At 41.4% G+C, this 17,846-nt stretch overlaps 1 protein-coding gene across 1 annotated transcript in view; it reads left to right on the top strand.

Annotated features, from left to right (window-relative positions):
- Positions 1–17,846, top strand: part of PDIA5 (protein disulfide isomerase family A member 5) — a 97,681-nt gene that overhangs the window by 49,448 nt on the left and 30,387 nt on the right. Inside the window, 3 exon segments of the mRNA XM_048952592.1 lie at positions 10,972–11,042; positions 12,082–12,245; positions 14,645–14,775. Of these exon segments, the coding sequence (XP_048808549.1) occupies positions 10,972–11,042; positions 12,082–12,245; positions 14,645–14,775 (366 nt within the window).

Raw genomic sequence — 17,846 nt, 5'->3', positions numbered from 1 at the left:
GTTGTCCCCGTCAAACTGCTGAGTCAAATGCTAGTTTTAAAATAACACTGCCCAAAATATTTGCCAAATTAGTGCAGCTTGCAGTCTTTCAGACTGGTTTTTGTCAAATAAAAGAACAATAATAATAATTTCCTGTTCCATATTTTTTCCATCTTTGTGCCCCAACCCAAGATCTGAATTTTGCACAAAATAACCCAAACTAAGTTGCTTATAAGTTGATTCAAATGCTACTGAAAGGTGTTTGAAATCTTGCATTGAAATTAAATCCAATTCAGCAGTGGTTTTCAAAAGTGTCTGTTCTTCATGCTAGAGAGTTACTTTTCATTGTGTTTTGTTAGCACAAATGACCACTAATGTTTTAAAGCGTTTGTGTTCAGGATACCTTCTGTGTGGAACCATGTCCTGATGTCATCAGAAGCTGCAGCCTCCCTGGGGACGTTCAGTGAGTGCAGATCCCAGTAACCAGCAGCTCTTGTTGGGTGAGGGTTGGCAGCCTCCCGTGGCTGCTCTTTCTCCCTCTCACACGCTATTTGCCATAATAGCATTTCGCCACAATAGCAATTGTGGTCTGATACTGGTGCCAGGGGTAAAGGAGAGGAGAAAAGACAGTTTGGCCTTACTTTGAGTATGCATTGATATTTTAAGAATTAAACACTTGTAGCATCCTTTTCTGCAGTATTTCTTCCTTGTATAGGAGCTTAAATTCATGTTAAGCCTGTCTTTTGCCCAGTTTTCCTTATAGGACTACTTGTTAGGCACTGTATAAGTTATAGCTGCAGAGTGTAAAGTTAGGAAAAACATGGCTAGTGGGATATTGAAGCTGTTGCTGTTTTCATTCCTTGATAAGGAAGGCAGGCAAGGAACACACAGCTTATTTTTTCTTTGCTCCTTAATTTGTTCTTGGAAACTGCTTTGGAGATGCAGCCGTGCCATTACCTCCTATTGCTCCCTCCTAGTAAAAGGGAGGGAAGAATAAATCTTGATAAAAAGCATTACAGTTTTGATGTGTTGTTGAAATATCTGAGAAATTCCTTTTCTGTCCTTAGATATTTTCTCTCCTTTTATAAACCAGCCTGATAAATTACACTGTTAGTGTTCTCCAAAGCCAACTATTCAGCTGTGCCCGTTTTTAATTGTGCTGGAAGCTGTTTTATCTATTTAGATTTGGAAAAACACCTCTTCACACCCTCCTTCCCTTCCCTCCTCCTTCCCATACATTAAACTCCAAAGTTTTAAGCTACTTTGGGGACTCATTACTAAGAATGCCAACCGATTAGCCCAGAACAAGATGAAGGCCTCCAGCTTCAAACCAAACAGCAGGCTTGGATCTCTCCGTGGCAGAGCACTGTCATTGGTGTCAGTGGGAGTTGGGTTTCTTTCTCCCTGCTGCGTGTGGTGAGATTAGGACATGGGAGTTTATTGCTCACTTTATATTTAAAGTAAAGCAAAAACCAAAACGTGCACACAAAATCAAGCCTGCTTTAAAAAAAAAAAAAAACAACAAACTGGGTTTTACAACTATAAATAAGTCTCCCTTTTAGACCCCCACTGGTTCCTTATGAAAGGTCTCCATGAAAGCAAGCTACCACTGCAGCTAGTGCTAATTGGTGCAGCTATTGGCAGCCTCAGCAGTGAGACCACAAGTTGAAAAGGCTGAGGAATTACTTTATTGTGTAGCCTAAAAAAAAATAATAAAAGAAAAAGCTCTGTGAGCACAGGTCAGCAGCAGCATAGCATTGGCAGCTTGTAATAAATAAGTAAATATGATCTCAAGTTTTTCCGTGCTAATTCCTATTTCAAAGATGTTTGTTTTTCTAAATGTAAACCATTGCAGTTGTACCAATAGAGGTTAAAGGCATGTGGGTTATCCAAATAGCAGCACTGAATGTGGAATGGAGGGAAATATCTTCTATTTTTTTATTTGATGTGGCTGTATCTGACATAGGAGTGACTTCTAAGACAAAATGTTGGCGGTTTCCATTGCTTAGTTTCGTAGGTGGTTTCCCATGAGCAGCAAAAGTAGGGTCTACACCAGTATCTCTCCACACCTGTGCTGTTGTTTCCAGGTCTGTAGTTATGAATACAGCTTTGTGTGACAGGCTCGTAATTGCAGCAGAAGTTGAGGAGTCTTCAGAACATGGTTTACCCCTGGGAATGGCAGGGGGCTGGGAGTCAAAAGCTTGCCAGGATGTAGGCTTTGGTCAGGAAGCTGCTTTAGTTTCCTGAAGGGTCTTTATAAGCTTTGACAATCCAACCTTGTGTATGAGCTCTGCTTTTTAAATTGCACTTTCTGTACAGGCAGGGCTTTGAAAAGAATTGTGTTGGTTATTCACTAATGCTGTAATCAGAAGGAAATGAAAGCAAGCAGTTCTGTGTTATGTTGCTGTAGTCTGAAGGGATTACAAGAGGCTCGTAAGAGTATAAGGCAAGCTGTGAGTTTAACAGAAGCCATATCCAACTGATGAAGCTGTGCTTCATCCAGAAGATCTGCGTGTGTCAAGGTGTGTGCTATGGGCTTGCTCCTGCTCCTCCTAGAGAAAATACTCTCTTCGTTCTTACAGTAATTAGAGAAAGTTTTGGACAGGACAGACTTTCTTGTTAACATTATGAACCATTAGTTGGTCATAGCCATGCTCAGTTTGGTGAAGCATGGTGGGCTGGGGAGAGGTTGATGCCCTGGTCTCTGAAAGATGGAATTGTCATGCTGGGGCATTGGGATGATGAATGTTGCTCTTCTGAAAGTCTGGATACTGAGGTGAAGAGATCATTTTTAGTTTCAGTGTAATGTTTCCTGACTCATTGCATCCTGTAGGTGTTACCTTTTAATGCTGCCTTAATGCATTTTTAATGGCATATATAATAAACACATTCCCTGGATAAGTGTAAATTGTGCCAACTTTCTGTTCATTGAATGTACGCACTCAGCTGGCAGGCTCCATTAACAGATACGTTCTTCATAGAAAAGGGGTAAATACGTGGCTTCCAGTGAAGTGAACAGCTTTTGAGTGTTGTTGGTTTCAGAATGTTGAGGACTGGGACACTCCAAGTTCACTGATATTTAAATCATACAAGTCTGTGGTAGGATGGTGCTTGATGTGTAGTACTTCTGTGTATGTGAATATCACCGAAAGAAATGTTGGGGAGTGCAAGTAGTTCAGTGCAGTGACCTGCCTCATTAAAGTAATTATAGCAATGATTTTCAGTGGAGATTTTTAGGAGCATGCTTAAACGTGAGTTCTGAAAATGCAGCAAATTCATTAAATGAAGAACCTGGCATGGATTATTTTTCTTAACAACCATCCCAGCTACATTTCTTGGGGCTTAAACATTAAAAAAAAAAAAAAAATCAATATGACTTTTAGTGGCACTTAATATAAACAGGAGTATGGAGAACATAAAAATCCTAGTAAGTAGGTTGTGCAATAAAACTTGATAAGATATCTAATGAAAAGGGCGAGGATGGTAATGACAGACTCCGTTTTCTCTTCTGTGTCAGACTTTTGATATTGCAGCATGCTGTTTGTATAAGAACATTCTTTTTGAAGCAGTTTGTGCTCTTTGAGCAGGGTAAAGTCATAAAGAGGATGATCCAGTGATAGAAAATGATAGCCTTGGCCTGGAAATGTAAAAGTTTAGTTCCTTGCTTTGATTTGTACAATTGTGACCCATATTGCTAAACATTTGTGTCTGATATAAAGCAATTATTTTCTCTGGTAGGAAGACATTTATGAAGGCGATTCCAATCAAGAAAAAATCTTCCTGTAAACATGTCAGGTGTTGTGACAGGAACGTTTAGTTTGTTTGGGGATTTGCTGCCCCATTTCCCTCCTTTCTGCAGCGTTCTTTCTCTCCTAAGAAGTCCTTATGGTTTAAGTGGGGCTGGGTGTCTCGCCTTGTTCTCTCCTTCTCTGGGAGTGCTTCTTGCCAGAGTGACCTTTTAAAAGGCTTTAGTAATTTCAGCTGATCTTTGTGTCCAGTTAAGGTCCTTCTTTGTGTGTGTGGGTTAGATGACTGTCCTGCAAAGTTGACCCCAGCATACTGATAAGCATCAGAGCTCTTACATTAAGTTCTAATAGGAGTGAGGCATAATTTATTTTTATAGGTTTACTTTGCTTACCTGTAATGACCAGTTAACAGTGAGAATTAGTTATAAGAATTAAGCCACCAGGTTTATTTCTTCTGAAGTAAATTAATTTCCTTGCCTGGATGAGCTTAATATATTATGCAGAGTTCTCATTTGGAAAGGGCCTTACAAATATCTCTGCCACTTCAGTCATTACCAGCAAAGTTTTCATTATCAAATTTATCTTCCTAAATACTTAATGACTTGAAATCTTTTTATCTTATGGAAGACAGAGCAGGAGCTAACTTTACAGGGTGGATAATGGACAGAGAAACCTGCGGTGAAAGATTTCTTGCCTTTCATTTCCTTGTGCCCTTTCAGTTGGTGAATCAGCAAGTGTTGCCGTCTTTCAGTTGTTAATAAATGAACCCTGGGTTCGCAACTGGGGTGTTGTGCTGGTGATGAAGGCATCTTCTGGGCCCTGACCACTTGTGGTTAGTGAGCGTTCCAGCACACCACTGCTACATTCACTGGGTGAATGCATCTCAGCAGGTAACTGTTTTTGCTGTCATTTTGGACAGAAGGTGCGTGTTGTATGCAGTATCCCTTCCTGATACTTGCCTTCTGTAGATAACTTTGGTAACTAACGTTCTATAGGTAACTTCTGTAAAGCTAATGTTGACCATTGCTTTAAAGCTTTACACCCTTCAATCAATCTTCAGTGTGTTGGGATATCATTTCCTATGGAGATCTCAATTTTGCATCCATTTTGCTATTTTTGTTTTTAGTACTAATTGCATCCTATGCTCTTATTTGCTATACTGTTTTCCTGAACTGGGTGGTCATTGCTGTTTTGTCTAACCTCAGCTCTTTAGTGTTTTCATGGCTAAGTTGAGAACATAAAATCTTCCTTGGTGGTGTGGGGGTGTGAGCTCTGCGACTTCTCTCCCTAGAATAAAATTTTGTTGATCATCTTGGAATGGAGAAGGGGGGATATTTTTTTGAAATTGAGTAAATATATTGCAACTGAGAAGGAATCCTTCTGGCGGTACTTTTCATAAATTCTCAATAATTTCACCTTCAGGCAGCTGTGCTGTTGTCTCTCTTTCACATTGCAATATGAGATTAATTTTCAACACCTACTCACAGGGCCATGTTCCTCTAAGCTGATGTAGGAAGTGTAATTCCTATCTCCTGATGCCAGCTGATCCACCTTCTTTTCCTCCCGAGGGGATGGTAGGAGGCACCATTGTCTCCCAACACTGACTCCCACTGATTGCACCATATAGCTTTGGCTAAGAGCCTGTGTAAGTGCTGTGTAATCTCCAACAGCTGGAAGCTGAAGCCAGATTTGGAATGGAAATGAGGAACAGTGTGATATTTTTGTTGTTAGTTCATGTTAAATAAAGACAGCAATTAGCTAGAGGGCTTTGCTGTGCATGTCTTGGTGCTATGGAAGACAGGAGTATATTTTTCCAAAGTTAACTCCGGAAGCCCAGCTCCTCTGGGGATCCTTGTAGGGTTAAATACAAAGAAATGACTCTGAGGGTGAGATGGAGCAGAGATAGCAGCCTGTGGCTGAAGTTTGCCTTCAAAAGAGTATCCACCCTCTCCCCTGAGCCTTTACGTCAGAAGAACACGTGCTCCAGCACAACCACAGTGGAGGTATGTGTTATGCAGGAGGTTGTAAGAATTATGTTCCTTTGGTCCCTGTGTGTGAGATTGTACTGTGTTACTTCCTCCTCTGCCCCAAGCTTACCTTTGCTAGGTGTGCTGCTGGCTGCAGATAGCCCTTCTGCTGGGGCTGGGGTTGGCTTGAGCACAGGTGGGGCTCCTGGAGGGTACGCTTGTGAACTCAGTTGTCACTTAATGTGATTTGCCTTAAATAATGCAGTGATTTGATTGTCTTTTTGGAGGAAAAAAATCCTACTATCTTGCACTGTAACTCTCTAGAGCAAATCTGCTGAGCTGTTTCAGCGAGGCTGAGGAAAATAATTCTGCCAGCATGGATAAAAGATGATCAAGAATTGGATCTCAAATGCTTTCACCTCTATAGCCAAGGTGATCAGATACAGAGTAGTAGAAGCTCGGCTGGCTCTGTGTGCATCCTTCTGCACAGGCAGGGTCAGGTAATTCCCATGCCCTCCTAGGGGTCTCACTGTGTCCATAAGAATCCCTTGGTGGCAATTCAGGCAGGGCTGATGTTTGCCTTAGTGCCAGCAGCTCTGCACGTGGGACACAGCACTGCCCCAAAACACTGAAGCACTTCCTTATGCTTCCATCTTCCTAGTTCTTCTGTGTTCTCATAGCCTGGGTCAAAAACAGCCAGGCTCTGTGAACTGTTGCAACTGTTAAGTGAACATGGATCCAACCCATCTTGAAACACGTACCTGTGATTATGGGGGAGAAAAAGCTTCCATCGTTGTTTGAACCCTCCCTGCCAAATTTGTGGATGATTTCCCACCAGATGTCTGCAATGCAGACAGCTAAATTATGCAAGGGAATCTGCAGCTGTTGTTCTTGTGCTCTCTGACAGTGGTAGAAGAGCTACAAGCTGTCTCACATCAAACCAGAGAGTAACACTGTTACATTCTGCTTAAGAAATCTTTGCCTGGTAAAGACACTTGTGGCAGGAGAGAATCCATTTGTGTTCTCATATAGGTAATGAGAGGGCTGGGGCTTCTGTATTCCTTCCTGTGTCCCGCAGGATTATTAGCACCTCCCCACCACATACATGCTCCCATTTTAATATGCACAAGTGGGATGTGTTTAGTGGACATGGTGGTGATGGGCTGATGGCTGGACTATAGATGAGCCTAGTGGTCTTTTCCAGCCTTAATGATTCTAATCATATGGGTTCAAACATAAAGCAGGGAAAATGTAAGGCAGGGCTGGCTATTCTGTGGCATTTAGAGGTGACTGTTCCTCTGGGATTAAGAATAGAGAAACCACGAGATTTCCTTGTGTTAAATGCTTAGAAGAGTAAAGGTGTCACTGAATTTCTTTTTTTAGATTGTCTTTTTCTTGAAATTCTTGGTAAATCTCTGAATGTAGCTTGAGCTGCTATTGACTCAGTTGCTGAGAGCAGGGCATATTTTGTGCTTCAAATTTGGTTTCTCATCAGGTTGATGGAAATATTTTGGTATGCAGCTATAAATGTGTGTGGAGATGGCAAGGTGTGATAATAGCTGGGACACGATAACAGCACTCAGGCAGTCCGTCGATAGCAGAAATTTAATGATTCTTTAAGATCTTTATTTGCAATTTAATTAGTCTCTAGGGTTCTCCATGCCAGAAATTCCTTATCCAGTCACCTGGATGTTGGCCTTTATCTCTTGCTTGTCACATACATTTCTGGTCCTCAGTCAGGGTTGTGTTAAAATGCAAGGATTTTACCAAAATCTAGTGTTTAATTGTATAACTGTAATAACCTGAAAGAAGGAAACAATAAATAACAGAGAAACAGTTTTATGTTCTGGAGCCAGCACTAAGATAGCACATGCGGGAGCTTAGCTGAGGATGCTTGGCTGCTTTTCTGCCTGTCCTCTGCAGGCAAAACTAGGTGATAGCAATGGGAGTGTTTGTTATTTCCTTTTGTAAGAGTTTGCAGCAAATGCACTCTGAGTGGTGTCTGCAGCAATACCAAACAGGCTGCTATAAGTGAATACAGATACTTGGGAAAGAAATTGTTTGGTGCATTTCCTATCATCAGTGTGCCACACGTCAGCATCACTCTGTCCATGCTTGGCCATCCCTCTTTGCAGGAGTATGATCATGCTCTGGAAGGGACAGAATGCTGGCTGAGTGCTGTCCTGTAGCAGAGTTCGGGAGGGAAGTTGCCCTGTTTGAATGGAGGAACCCACAGTGGCCCTTGTTGGAAGGGTCCAGGTGAGCTGTGACAGTTGCACTAAAGGAAGGAGCTGTTTATCTGCCAAGCTATGTGACAAACATAAAGATAGATTATAAATAAAGTGGGAAAACAGAATTCTCACTTCATTTAAGCATCTCTTTTAGCTGGTTAACAAGAGCCTATCTTGTACCAGAAGTCCTAGCACTGATTTTTGTAAGCTTTACCTCCTTGTCTTGTAACACTCTTCCTTTAGACTTACACCGCATGCTCTTTGCCATTTGAGCACCTCGGACCCTGGATCTCTGTGGACATTGAGCCACATGATATACTTGGAGGGCATCTGAGGTGCCCAGGCCCCACAGCCCACCTGCAGAAGCAGGCACTCACCCACAGGACGGAGGGAACCTGTCCTTTTCTTCTGCTGGAGCAGAATGAGGCTTTATGCAGCACACTGAAACATCTGGGCTGAGAGCCTGTGGGGTTGTTATTGTTTTCCCATTCATTTTATTGACAGAAAATTTCTAGAACTGGAGAAGCTTAGTGCAGGGGGATACAACTGCTGCGGAAGAGCCTAACACGGCAGTCACAGGAGAGATGGTGACCTTGGTATTCATTTAAACGACTTTTTCATTGGCCTTGAATTTAATGGCAATCCTCACAGGACTATTGAAAGGTAGGATAAATAATTGTAGGAGAGATGAATGGGTTTGCGGTGTGCGGATCTGACTTCTGACTTGTCTCTCCACCCTCTGCCCTGGTAGATGGGAACAGGCTGTGGCATGCAATAGCAAAATTCTTATAAAGGTGGCCAGATAAACATCATTTGTCATGGGAGAAGCTCTTGAGATTTCTTGTCCCATCTTCAGGTTTTTTTTTTCCCTAAACTGGCACTTCCTACTGTCCTCTGCCAGGGCTAGGACAGGCGTTGCATGATAAAGATTTGAGGACTTCAGCTTGCATTTAAATGCCTTTAAAGACCTGAACCTGCCTTCCCTTTATGCTAAGTGTGAGTTAACTAGCTCTAAGTGCCCTGATGGAGCTTTAAGTGTCCCTGCTCGTGGCAGGGGTGTTGAACTAAATGGCCTTTGAAGGTCCTTTCTAACTCAAACAGTTCTGTGATTCTAAGTCTGTAGTGCTGTATCTGTGTGATATTTTGAAGAACCCAGAATGCTGAAACTTATTAGTATGAATATATCCAAAATTTTATTTACACAAATTTCATATGCTTTGAATTGTTTGGTTTTTTTTTTATACATACCTGGGCAAAGTATGCCTAGCTCAGTTCCTTTTTTCTCTGCATAGGTATGTGGAAACTGAAGTTGTTTGATGCTTTTAGTTGGTCAGATCTAGTATTTACAACTATGGAATATAACAGATGATGTGTGGATCCAGTATTTAGAGCACTATTTGATCAGGCTTTAGCTAACACAGTGTAACACCTGCCAAGATGAACTTACCTCTGCAGAAAAATCTTTTCTTTTTTTCCCCAAACAAATGATTTGAGCGAAGTCAATGAAGTTCCCAGGTACGTGAGCTGTGATTCGAGCTGCCCCTTACTTAAAGTGAAGAGGAGCACTAAATGGATAAAGTTCCCTGCTCTTAAAGGAAGAAATAAATCAATTCAGGCAGGTGTCAAAGGGAGCTGTCAGCCCATTCCAGAAAGCCATATGCCTGCAAGTTGTCTGTGGGTGGCAAATAAATCATTTTGCCAGCCTCTTTTGTGCTCTTACCCAAGACAAGCAGTGCTGAGGCAGTAACTCTTCCGCAGCCTTTTTCAGTCTCTTCCCAAATTCACCTCCAAATCTTTGTAAGGTTTGTGTCTGGTTGTTGTCAGGCATCCCATTAGTGGGAATCAGAGTGACATGAAGATTCAATCCTGGCTTGATTCTCTTTTAGACAGTGGTGTAAAAATAACCCCAGCCCTTTTTGCCTGGATGCCTCAGGAGCTGCTGTTTCTGAAGCCATCCTGTAACAGATTTCTAGCTGTATTTGCTGTTACAACTTTCGGAGGCTCAGTAAAGTCTTAACTTTCAAGTGTGTGTTCCAACAATAACAGCTGAAGAAAGAGAAGCAGGCTGTGCTGCAGTATGGTGAGGTCTTGCAGGAGTTGCATTGTGCCAGGGCAGGCAACAGCGTGACTGAAGGGTCGTGCAGTGCACCTGGTGGTAGCTCTGCATCTACAGTTGGTGCACCAAGACTGCATCGATCCTGCTGCTCCCCCCTCAAGTCTCAGCATCCCTTGTCACCACAGGACTCTCACCTGATCCCAAAGAGCTCAATTTGCATGGAAGCAGCTGTACCAGGTGAAAGCATTTTAATTTGCACCCAGATAGTTTATTTTAAATCTGTTTTTCTCATTCGTTCATTCTTTTTACTTTATTATTATGTCAGCTCTAAGCAGTGAAGTAATGACAGATCTCTCTGGAGAATTTGCACGAGCAAAGAAGCACCATTATCTTGGTTTTACAGGCCTACTTATGTTGAGAACATATGTGGTGGTGTAATTATGCTGACGTGATTAAATCAGTGCAAATCCTTGCTAGAGGGACACACCACACCAGTGTAAAGTATGGCTTATTATCAATGCAGTTTAGTTCAAATTACACAACTCTATTAAGCTGTGCTAGCATAAGCCTCTGCTTAAAGTCAGGAAGTCATGTGAGAGCCTGTATTGTTTCTTTTAAATGCAGATAAAGAATTGGAAACTAAAACGGGTGAGCTCATGCCATGCCCAAGAGTGTGCTAGAAGTGATGGGTTTGAGCAGTACTGCGAATAGAGCTTCAGGGAGGGAAGTGGTCTGGGTGTGAATCTGTGGAGTTTCCTAAAATGTTTCTAAGAAGGTTAAATTCCTTGTTCAAATTGTTGTGACTGCTTTGTAAACATCCTAAATCATAGTAAGCCTTTACTAATAAAGCAAAATGCATACTGAAGTTTAGTAGATCTCTACCACCCTACCACATGGGCTTGGATTGTGGTAATGGCTGGATGGGTCAGCAAATAACCATGGTGTGTACAAGTTAACTTTTTTGTTGGTTTTTTTTTTTTTTTTCTTGGCAGGGTGTGGGCACTGTAAGAAAATGAAGCCAGAATATGAGAAGGCTGCAGAGTTTCTCCATGCAGGCAGTGATGTAAGCTAATTTCCTTTATTATATCCTTCAAATAATCAGTAATAAATAACTGGACTAATAAAAGTGACTTTTCTCCCTACAACAAATTCAGCTGTTCTCATCCTCCCACAGGACCCTTCAAAATGTGCTTCCAAAGAACAGTCTCATCGCTAATGCATGAGGCCTGCCAAAGTCTTAGAAAGAACATTCTGTCTTGAACGAAAACAAAATCGAAAAACGTTTATGTATTCTGCTGCAGGGCTTGTACATAATATGATCAAATCCAAAAAGGATTTTTTTTGCTTTATTTAAAGGCATTGAATGTGAAGAAACAGACTTTTATTTATGAATTAGATTTGAAAAAAAAAACCAACAAAGGGGGTTGATCCCTCTTTCATACATCCTGCTTTTATGGTTGCATCACTCCATTAGCGTCATCTTAAGTGCTCCATCAGCATAGCTGGAGAGGAGAGTCTTGACAGTGTAAGTATTAGTGGTATTGATCCAGCCTTGCTCTGTGTACACCATGCAGAAATAGGATTCATCTCCCCAAACTTCAGACATCTCCATTGTAGACATCTGGAGTCACTGTTGGAGGACAGGGAGATGTGCAGAACAAAGAGCAGATCAGTCACATCCAACAAATGTCTGTTCTCCCATAATTGTCAAGGTCATCCATGTAAAGTTACCCACAAGTCAGGAAGAGATCAATTTGCCTTCAAATATGTCTTTAACAATTTATTTTTGCTGGGAGAAATGGACTTGTGGGAGGAAATGGTCTTCCTTGGAGCAACTCTTAAGCACTACAGAAAGAATTGTCTATAGGAAATCTTGTCAGAAGGGGGAAAGAGAATGAGTAATAATATACTAGTTACATTTAGTCTGTAAGATGTCCCTTTCTGGCTTTCCATCAGGCCTGTGCCTTTCTTTGTATCTTCACTGAGGACCTGAGAAAGCAAGGCAGCTAGACTCAGTAATTAATTGTGCCCAAATCCACTGCTTCTTGCCAAAGATGTGTGTGTGTTTTCCTTTGATTTATAGCTGTTTGTTTATGTTGTAGAGCCCAGGTGTCCTTGCAGCAGTAGATGCTACCGTCAACAAAGCACTGGCAGAAAGATACCACATCTCAGGGTTTCCTACTGTGAAGTACTTTAAGGATGGAGAAGAAAAATACACTCTGCCACACCTCAGAACAAAAAAGAAGATCATCGATTGGCTGCAAAAGTAAGTTCTGTCTACTGCCTCCTGAAGTCTGCTTTTCTGAGGGAGCAAATCTTAAATCTGGCTTCATCAGCTGCCTAAATCCCTTGCTAACAGAAGCAAATTGAATTCCAGTATTCAAAGCCATACAAACATGTATGTTAATTGTGATCTCTAATACACCAAATCCTTTATTTGCTGCGGGGTTATTCATTGTTGTCCTGGTAATTCTTTCCCCAAGTAAATATTTTTCAAATGTACACTAAGCCTCTCTCCAGAGAAGGAATAGCAGTGGTTCTGAAAATAAACAGAATTTTTGCTGTTCCCTCTTTAGACCAAGCAGCAGACTTCACTAAGTAACTGAAGCTCTGTAGTTGCACTTTTCTCCTTCCAGCTTTTCAGAGCCAGTGCCTGCACTGCCCGCTGCGTGGGGCTGAAGGAAAGCCAGACCAACAGAAGCAGCACCCACCTGTCTGCACCTCCCCGCTTTCTTCGAGTGATGTGCTAAAATATGCATAAGTTGATGTATGTTGAAAATAATTTCATTTCAAAGAAGAAAGTTATTCATACAATCTCAAAATATTTTAGAATAAAATGTGTTTATTTAAGCACTGCAGTATAAAGCATTTCCACACTCATTGGAAAACATCTGTGTCTTGTGAAGCTTTAAAATCATTTAATCATTAAGTGCAGATGGTGTGAGGAGTATAATTTTAATTTTTCCGACTCATATTTGATTAGGGGAGGGTGTTTGTATCTGAGTACTTCAGATCAGGTAACAGGTTTAGCCTGGCAGCGTCTTTGCTGCGTGTTGAGCAGTTTTATCTACACTGTACATTCACAGACAGTACTCTTGGCCTCCTTGCTTACACAGCCTGCTGTGTCAATAGTGGATGTTAAATCTCTGGCCTAGTTTCATCAGTTTGTTGGAGGATTTTGAGTATGATGTGGTTTTTGTTGTATTAAGTACTCAGGTTGATGCTGCCTGTTCGTATCAGCAGGTGAATAAGCTCTGAGGAAGAGGGTGCTCATCCCTCCCAGATCCAGCTGTGTTGCTAGAATGCTTTTATCTACCAGTTCACACAGGGGCAATACAGCCTCCTTGTCTCCTAGTCTAACTGCTAGATGCTTTCCCAAAGAGAGGTGCAGTAGAATAACATCCTTATCTGCTTGTGTGGGATCAAATTGTTATAGCTGCTCTGAAGTTGGTAGGAATAAGGATGCGTGTGGGGTACAGGCTAGAGATAAAATTACAGCTTGTGGAAACCTGTCCTGCTTAGTGGTCTGTCTGGGACAGCATGGGTTTCAGCTCCATTTCCCAGTCTTTGTTGGGCTTGTAGTCCGTGCTGCCACACTGTTGTTAGCAGTATTTGCGTAGCTTATTTCTGGTCACCATGGGGAGGTCCATGTGAGATGAACTCGCACCTCTGACTGTAACTGTAATCGATGATAGCTCACACTAAGAGTGTTCGTGTGAAAGCTCAGATCAGCTGGCCTAATTCTGTTGCTAGCAGCTGGCAAATCGATATCGATGGAAATAAAATGGATGTCCATCAAGTGACCTTGAGAAGAACTTTAAAAATTGAGATTTTTCTCCACGTAGTTTTTATGCACCTGATACAACTTAATGTGTCATTCAAAGTGACAGGAAAGTCTAAAAAATCTAATTTATTACCAAGGCGACATATGAAGGTCTTCATGCCGTGGCTCCATTCTGATGATTTTATATAAGTAATCACTATTTAAGAATACAGCAGGAATGAATTTAATGAGTCTGAGAGAAGTCTGTGAGCTGGTGAATAGCAGAAGTTTTGTTAGAGGTGCTCTAGATATGCAGGATTGCTCTGATCTAGTCAGTATGTGCAGTCATAATTGAAACATGACATTCTCTTTATCAAGGTAAAATATTCCAGTTCAGTCACCCCCAGCCTTCCAAGTGGATTGATACTGATTATTGCATCCTGGCTTTAATATCTGAATTCAAGAGAGGGTCATGAAATTCTTTATAGAAGTTTGCGTGATGGCAATAAAGAGAACAAAAAGGAAGTTTGAATGGAAGATGCTGTCCTATATTGGTTGCCTTTTGATTCCATCTGCTTGCTGTTCTCAATTCATGCCCACAGTGATATTAGAAGCAATGTTCTTTGCAGCCAGATGTTGGATGTAATATAGAAGATCTTTGTTCTGCATACCTATTCGTATGCTTCAATAAGATCACTTAAATTTTATTTTTATTGAGTTACAGAAAATAATAAGCATCTTCTTGTTACTTGATGTTGGAAATATTGAGCATGTTTTCATAATGCGCAGACACCATGATGGATTGTTTTGCCTTGGTCTCTCAGGGTAGCTGTGACCAGGATGTGATGCCTTGTTCACGTGTTTCCAAAAACATTTTCAAACTGATTTCACTTCTTTTCTAGTCCTGAAGCACCACCTCCACCTGAGCCTGCATGGGAAGAAAAACAGAGCAGTGTTATCCATCTTGCTGGAGAAGACTTCAGGGAGTCCTTGAAGAAGAAGAAGCACACCCTTGTCATGTTCTACGCACCGTGTGAGTACACACTTCTGCATGTGGTTGAGTTTAATGAGCCCTAGAGCTTATGAAATGGCAAATTAGTTCCCCTCTTGTCCTCAGGCTTTGTAAGAGTAAAGAACTGGTTCCGAATATAACTGCTTGGGGCACTATCTTATGTGTCTTTATAAATTGGAAGCAAAACAGTATGCAGAATTTATTTAAAGAGTTACTATGTTAATGCAGGCACCAAAGCAGGCAGGGGAACAAAAAAGAAACAAATTTATTTTCCTCTGCAGCATTTTATGGTCCACATAACAAAATGTGATCTTTTATAGGGCAATGGGCACAGAGAGCCTGGACCATTAATGCAGCACTTCAGAAGTGAAATTGATACAGTAGTGTAGGAGGAATCACCCCCCAGAGGAAGAAAGCAAATTTTGATGGAATAAATTTTGTCCATAATAACTCTACATCTAAATTTTGACTCAGGATATTGGCATAGCTTCACCTTTCAGGATTGTTTTGCATGCATCACACACATGCTTTGTTTTTAAAGCTTTTAAAAATATTTCTAGTGAAGTTTTGAATCAAGCTTCTTATAAGTTAGGTGAATGAGAAGAAGATGAGAAAATGCCACACGTTTTCCCCTTCCCTTCATATTAGATATCTTTGAAGGTACATGCCATTTCCAGGTATCTGCTTATCTCTGAGTATGCTGGTGGTTCTTGATGTATTACTGCAGCTAGCAGAATCACCTCTTCTAGTTTCCTCTGCTGTTTCAGAGGCATGCAGACTCGGCACAGGCGCTTAATTTTGGTGAAGTTCTCCAAAGGGAGAAGATAGCTCTGGCACTCAACTAAGTCGTATTAATTTGCTTTTATAGCACAGTGACTTAGCTTCCCAGTATGCGAGAAATTCTTCCCTATCAGATGGGCAGCCCTGCTGGTCACAGGTAACCTTTGAGATAAGCAGTTGTCAATATGGTTCCATGAAACTGAAGGTGTTTTTCAGAATGAAAGGGGGAAAAAAGACACAAAAACAGTTCCTTGATGCTTAATCAGGCAGCTCCTTATTTTGCTTTTGTTTTAGAGAATTAGACATGAGTGGTTTGGGGCTCCTCAGGAGCCCTGCTGGATGTGCTTGTGGAGAGATAGGAGGGGTACAATTCAGAAAGAAGGTTTCTGGAAGGTTGTAAAAGAAAAGGGAAAGGGACTTAATCCCTCCCATCTCAACTCCAGTTCCTTCCAGTTATTGGCTGAAAATTGCCCTTGTGCTCCCAATTCATGGATCTCAACCAGTTTAGAGTAAGTTGCAACTTGATAATCAAATGCTTCCATATGAAATAATGAGCTTTAGGGGTTACTCTCTCTCTCAGCTTCCTGTGGAAAGTTTTCAGTTTTTTAGCTGCATCACTTCGAGGCATTAAGTTTTGTCCTCTTCAAGGGTGTGTTTAAAGCAAAGACTGAGTGCAGTAAGTATGGAACTGTCGGGTTGAAAGGGCAAAGCAGCTCTCACTGTGTTTGCAGGTGGTGCTGAGCAAAGGTCAGCCTGTCCCTGTTTGTGTGAATGGGCTGTGAAAGCAAAGTTTGCATGATGGAAGACTAAAGGGCTACCTTGAAGAACCAACCTGATGCGTTCTTGCACTGCATGGTTATAGTGCTATATGAGTTTACGTGTGTGCAAGCCAGGTTACTATTAACTGAAACCACTTCTGGACTTCTCACTCACTGGACTCATAAGACAGCATTAGTGTTGCCAGTAATGCACGGCTTCTGTTGTGGCAGATGTGCTCTTTGTAAATGTGGAAACACCTTTGTGCAAAGTATAAAGCATGCACACAAACTGAGTGCAACGAGCCTGCTCTTCGTTGGTTGCAGGGAAAAGTAGCCAATGAATATTTTAAATCTCTTTTCTGTGAAATGATTATTAGTGTAACAGAACAGTACAAACCATTCTATTTTTTTCTGGTTTTCTACAGTGATAATGTGCTAAATTTGATAGGTTACTTTTTGTTTACCATCTTCTCAATCTCAAGACCTCTTGGAGCTTACATTGCCAATTAGTCTTAACTTGCTTATTTCAGTGCAGAAGGAGCACCACTAAAATTGCCAGCCCCCCTTTTATATCAAGTAATTTTCTTTTTCTATTCAGATCCACATCTCAGGTCACTGCAGACTCACATTATGTTACTCCATTCACTTGTGACTCTGTGACAGTATTTGTTACACTTACACATATGCTGAGATATTTTAGGACTAGGGGTGTGTGTATATATGTGTATATAAAATGTTTATATATAAATATTTATACTAAGAAATGTATCTCTCACCTCCTATTAGAATTTAAAACAGAATGTTTAGTATTCTGACCTTTGTCAGAAAGCTCTGTAAAGCTTTCAGCTGGAGTGACAGACCTTTAGGCAAAGGCCACTGATACATATCTTACATCCAAATTAAAATGAGATCTGGCTTTTCTGTGCTTTCCAGTCCAAATTATTTAGTATTTATAGGAGAACCATCAATCTGCTGCAATGCAGATAACTTTGGACTGAGCTGAATGATGCTTTAATGATACTGAACAGAGCTTCACAGTGATTTAGCTCCAGAAGAGAGGAGTGCTGCATCCACACAGAAAAGATGGGGAACTCAGCACCTATTTTCAGGGTGATGGAGTAAAGCAAAAAGGTTATCCCTGGTGCCTGTGAAATATTTTAAGGACTGAAAATGTGAATCAGAACTCCTGAAAGTGCCAGATGAAAATCTGCTTTTGTGGACTTGACACTCGCAGAGAATGATGTCCGTGATTTCACATTCCCATTGCTCCCTTGTGGCATTTCAGTGTGCACTGTAATAACTCATTAAGGGCAGGAAGCAGCTATAAGGGCAGCTCCTTATTGCTAACTGGGGACAGAGGTGCCAGTCGCAGAAAACTACTGTTGCTTGTCCCAGTTTGTGCCTGGGACCTCATCTTTGTCCTGGTGTTCCCTGGGTACATCATAGGTGAAAACTGATCCTTGTTCGTGGTGCTAAGGGCCAGCACCTGGGGCAGGCTGCTAGCATCTGTGCTGCATAGTACCTGGCCCAGTCCTCCAGTAGACTCTTGTGGGC

This window comes from Lagopus muta, chromosome 8, assembly GCF_023343835.1.
Source record: "Lagopus muta isolate bLagMut1 chromosome 8, bLagMut1 primary, whole genome shotgun sequence".
NCBI classification, from domain to species: domain Eukaryota; kingdom Metazoa; phylum Chordata; class Aves; order Galliformes; family Phasianidae; genus Lagopus; species Lagopus muta.
This window is presented reverse-complemented; position numbering and strand designations above follow the sequence as displayed.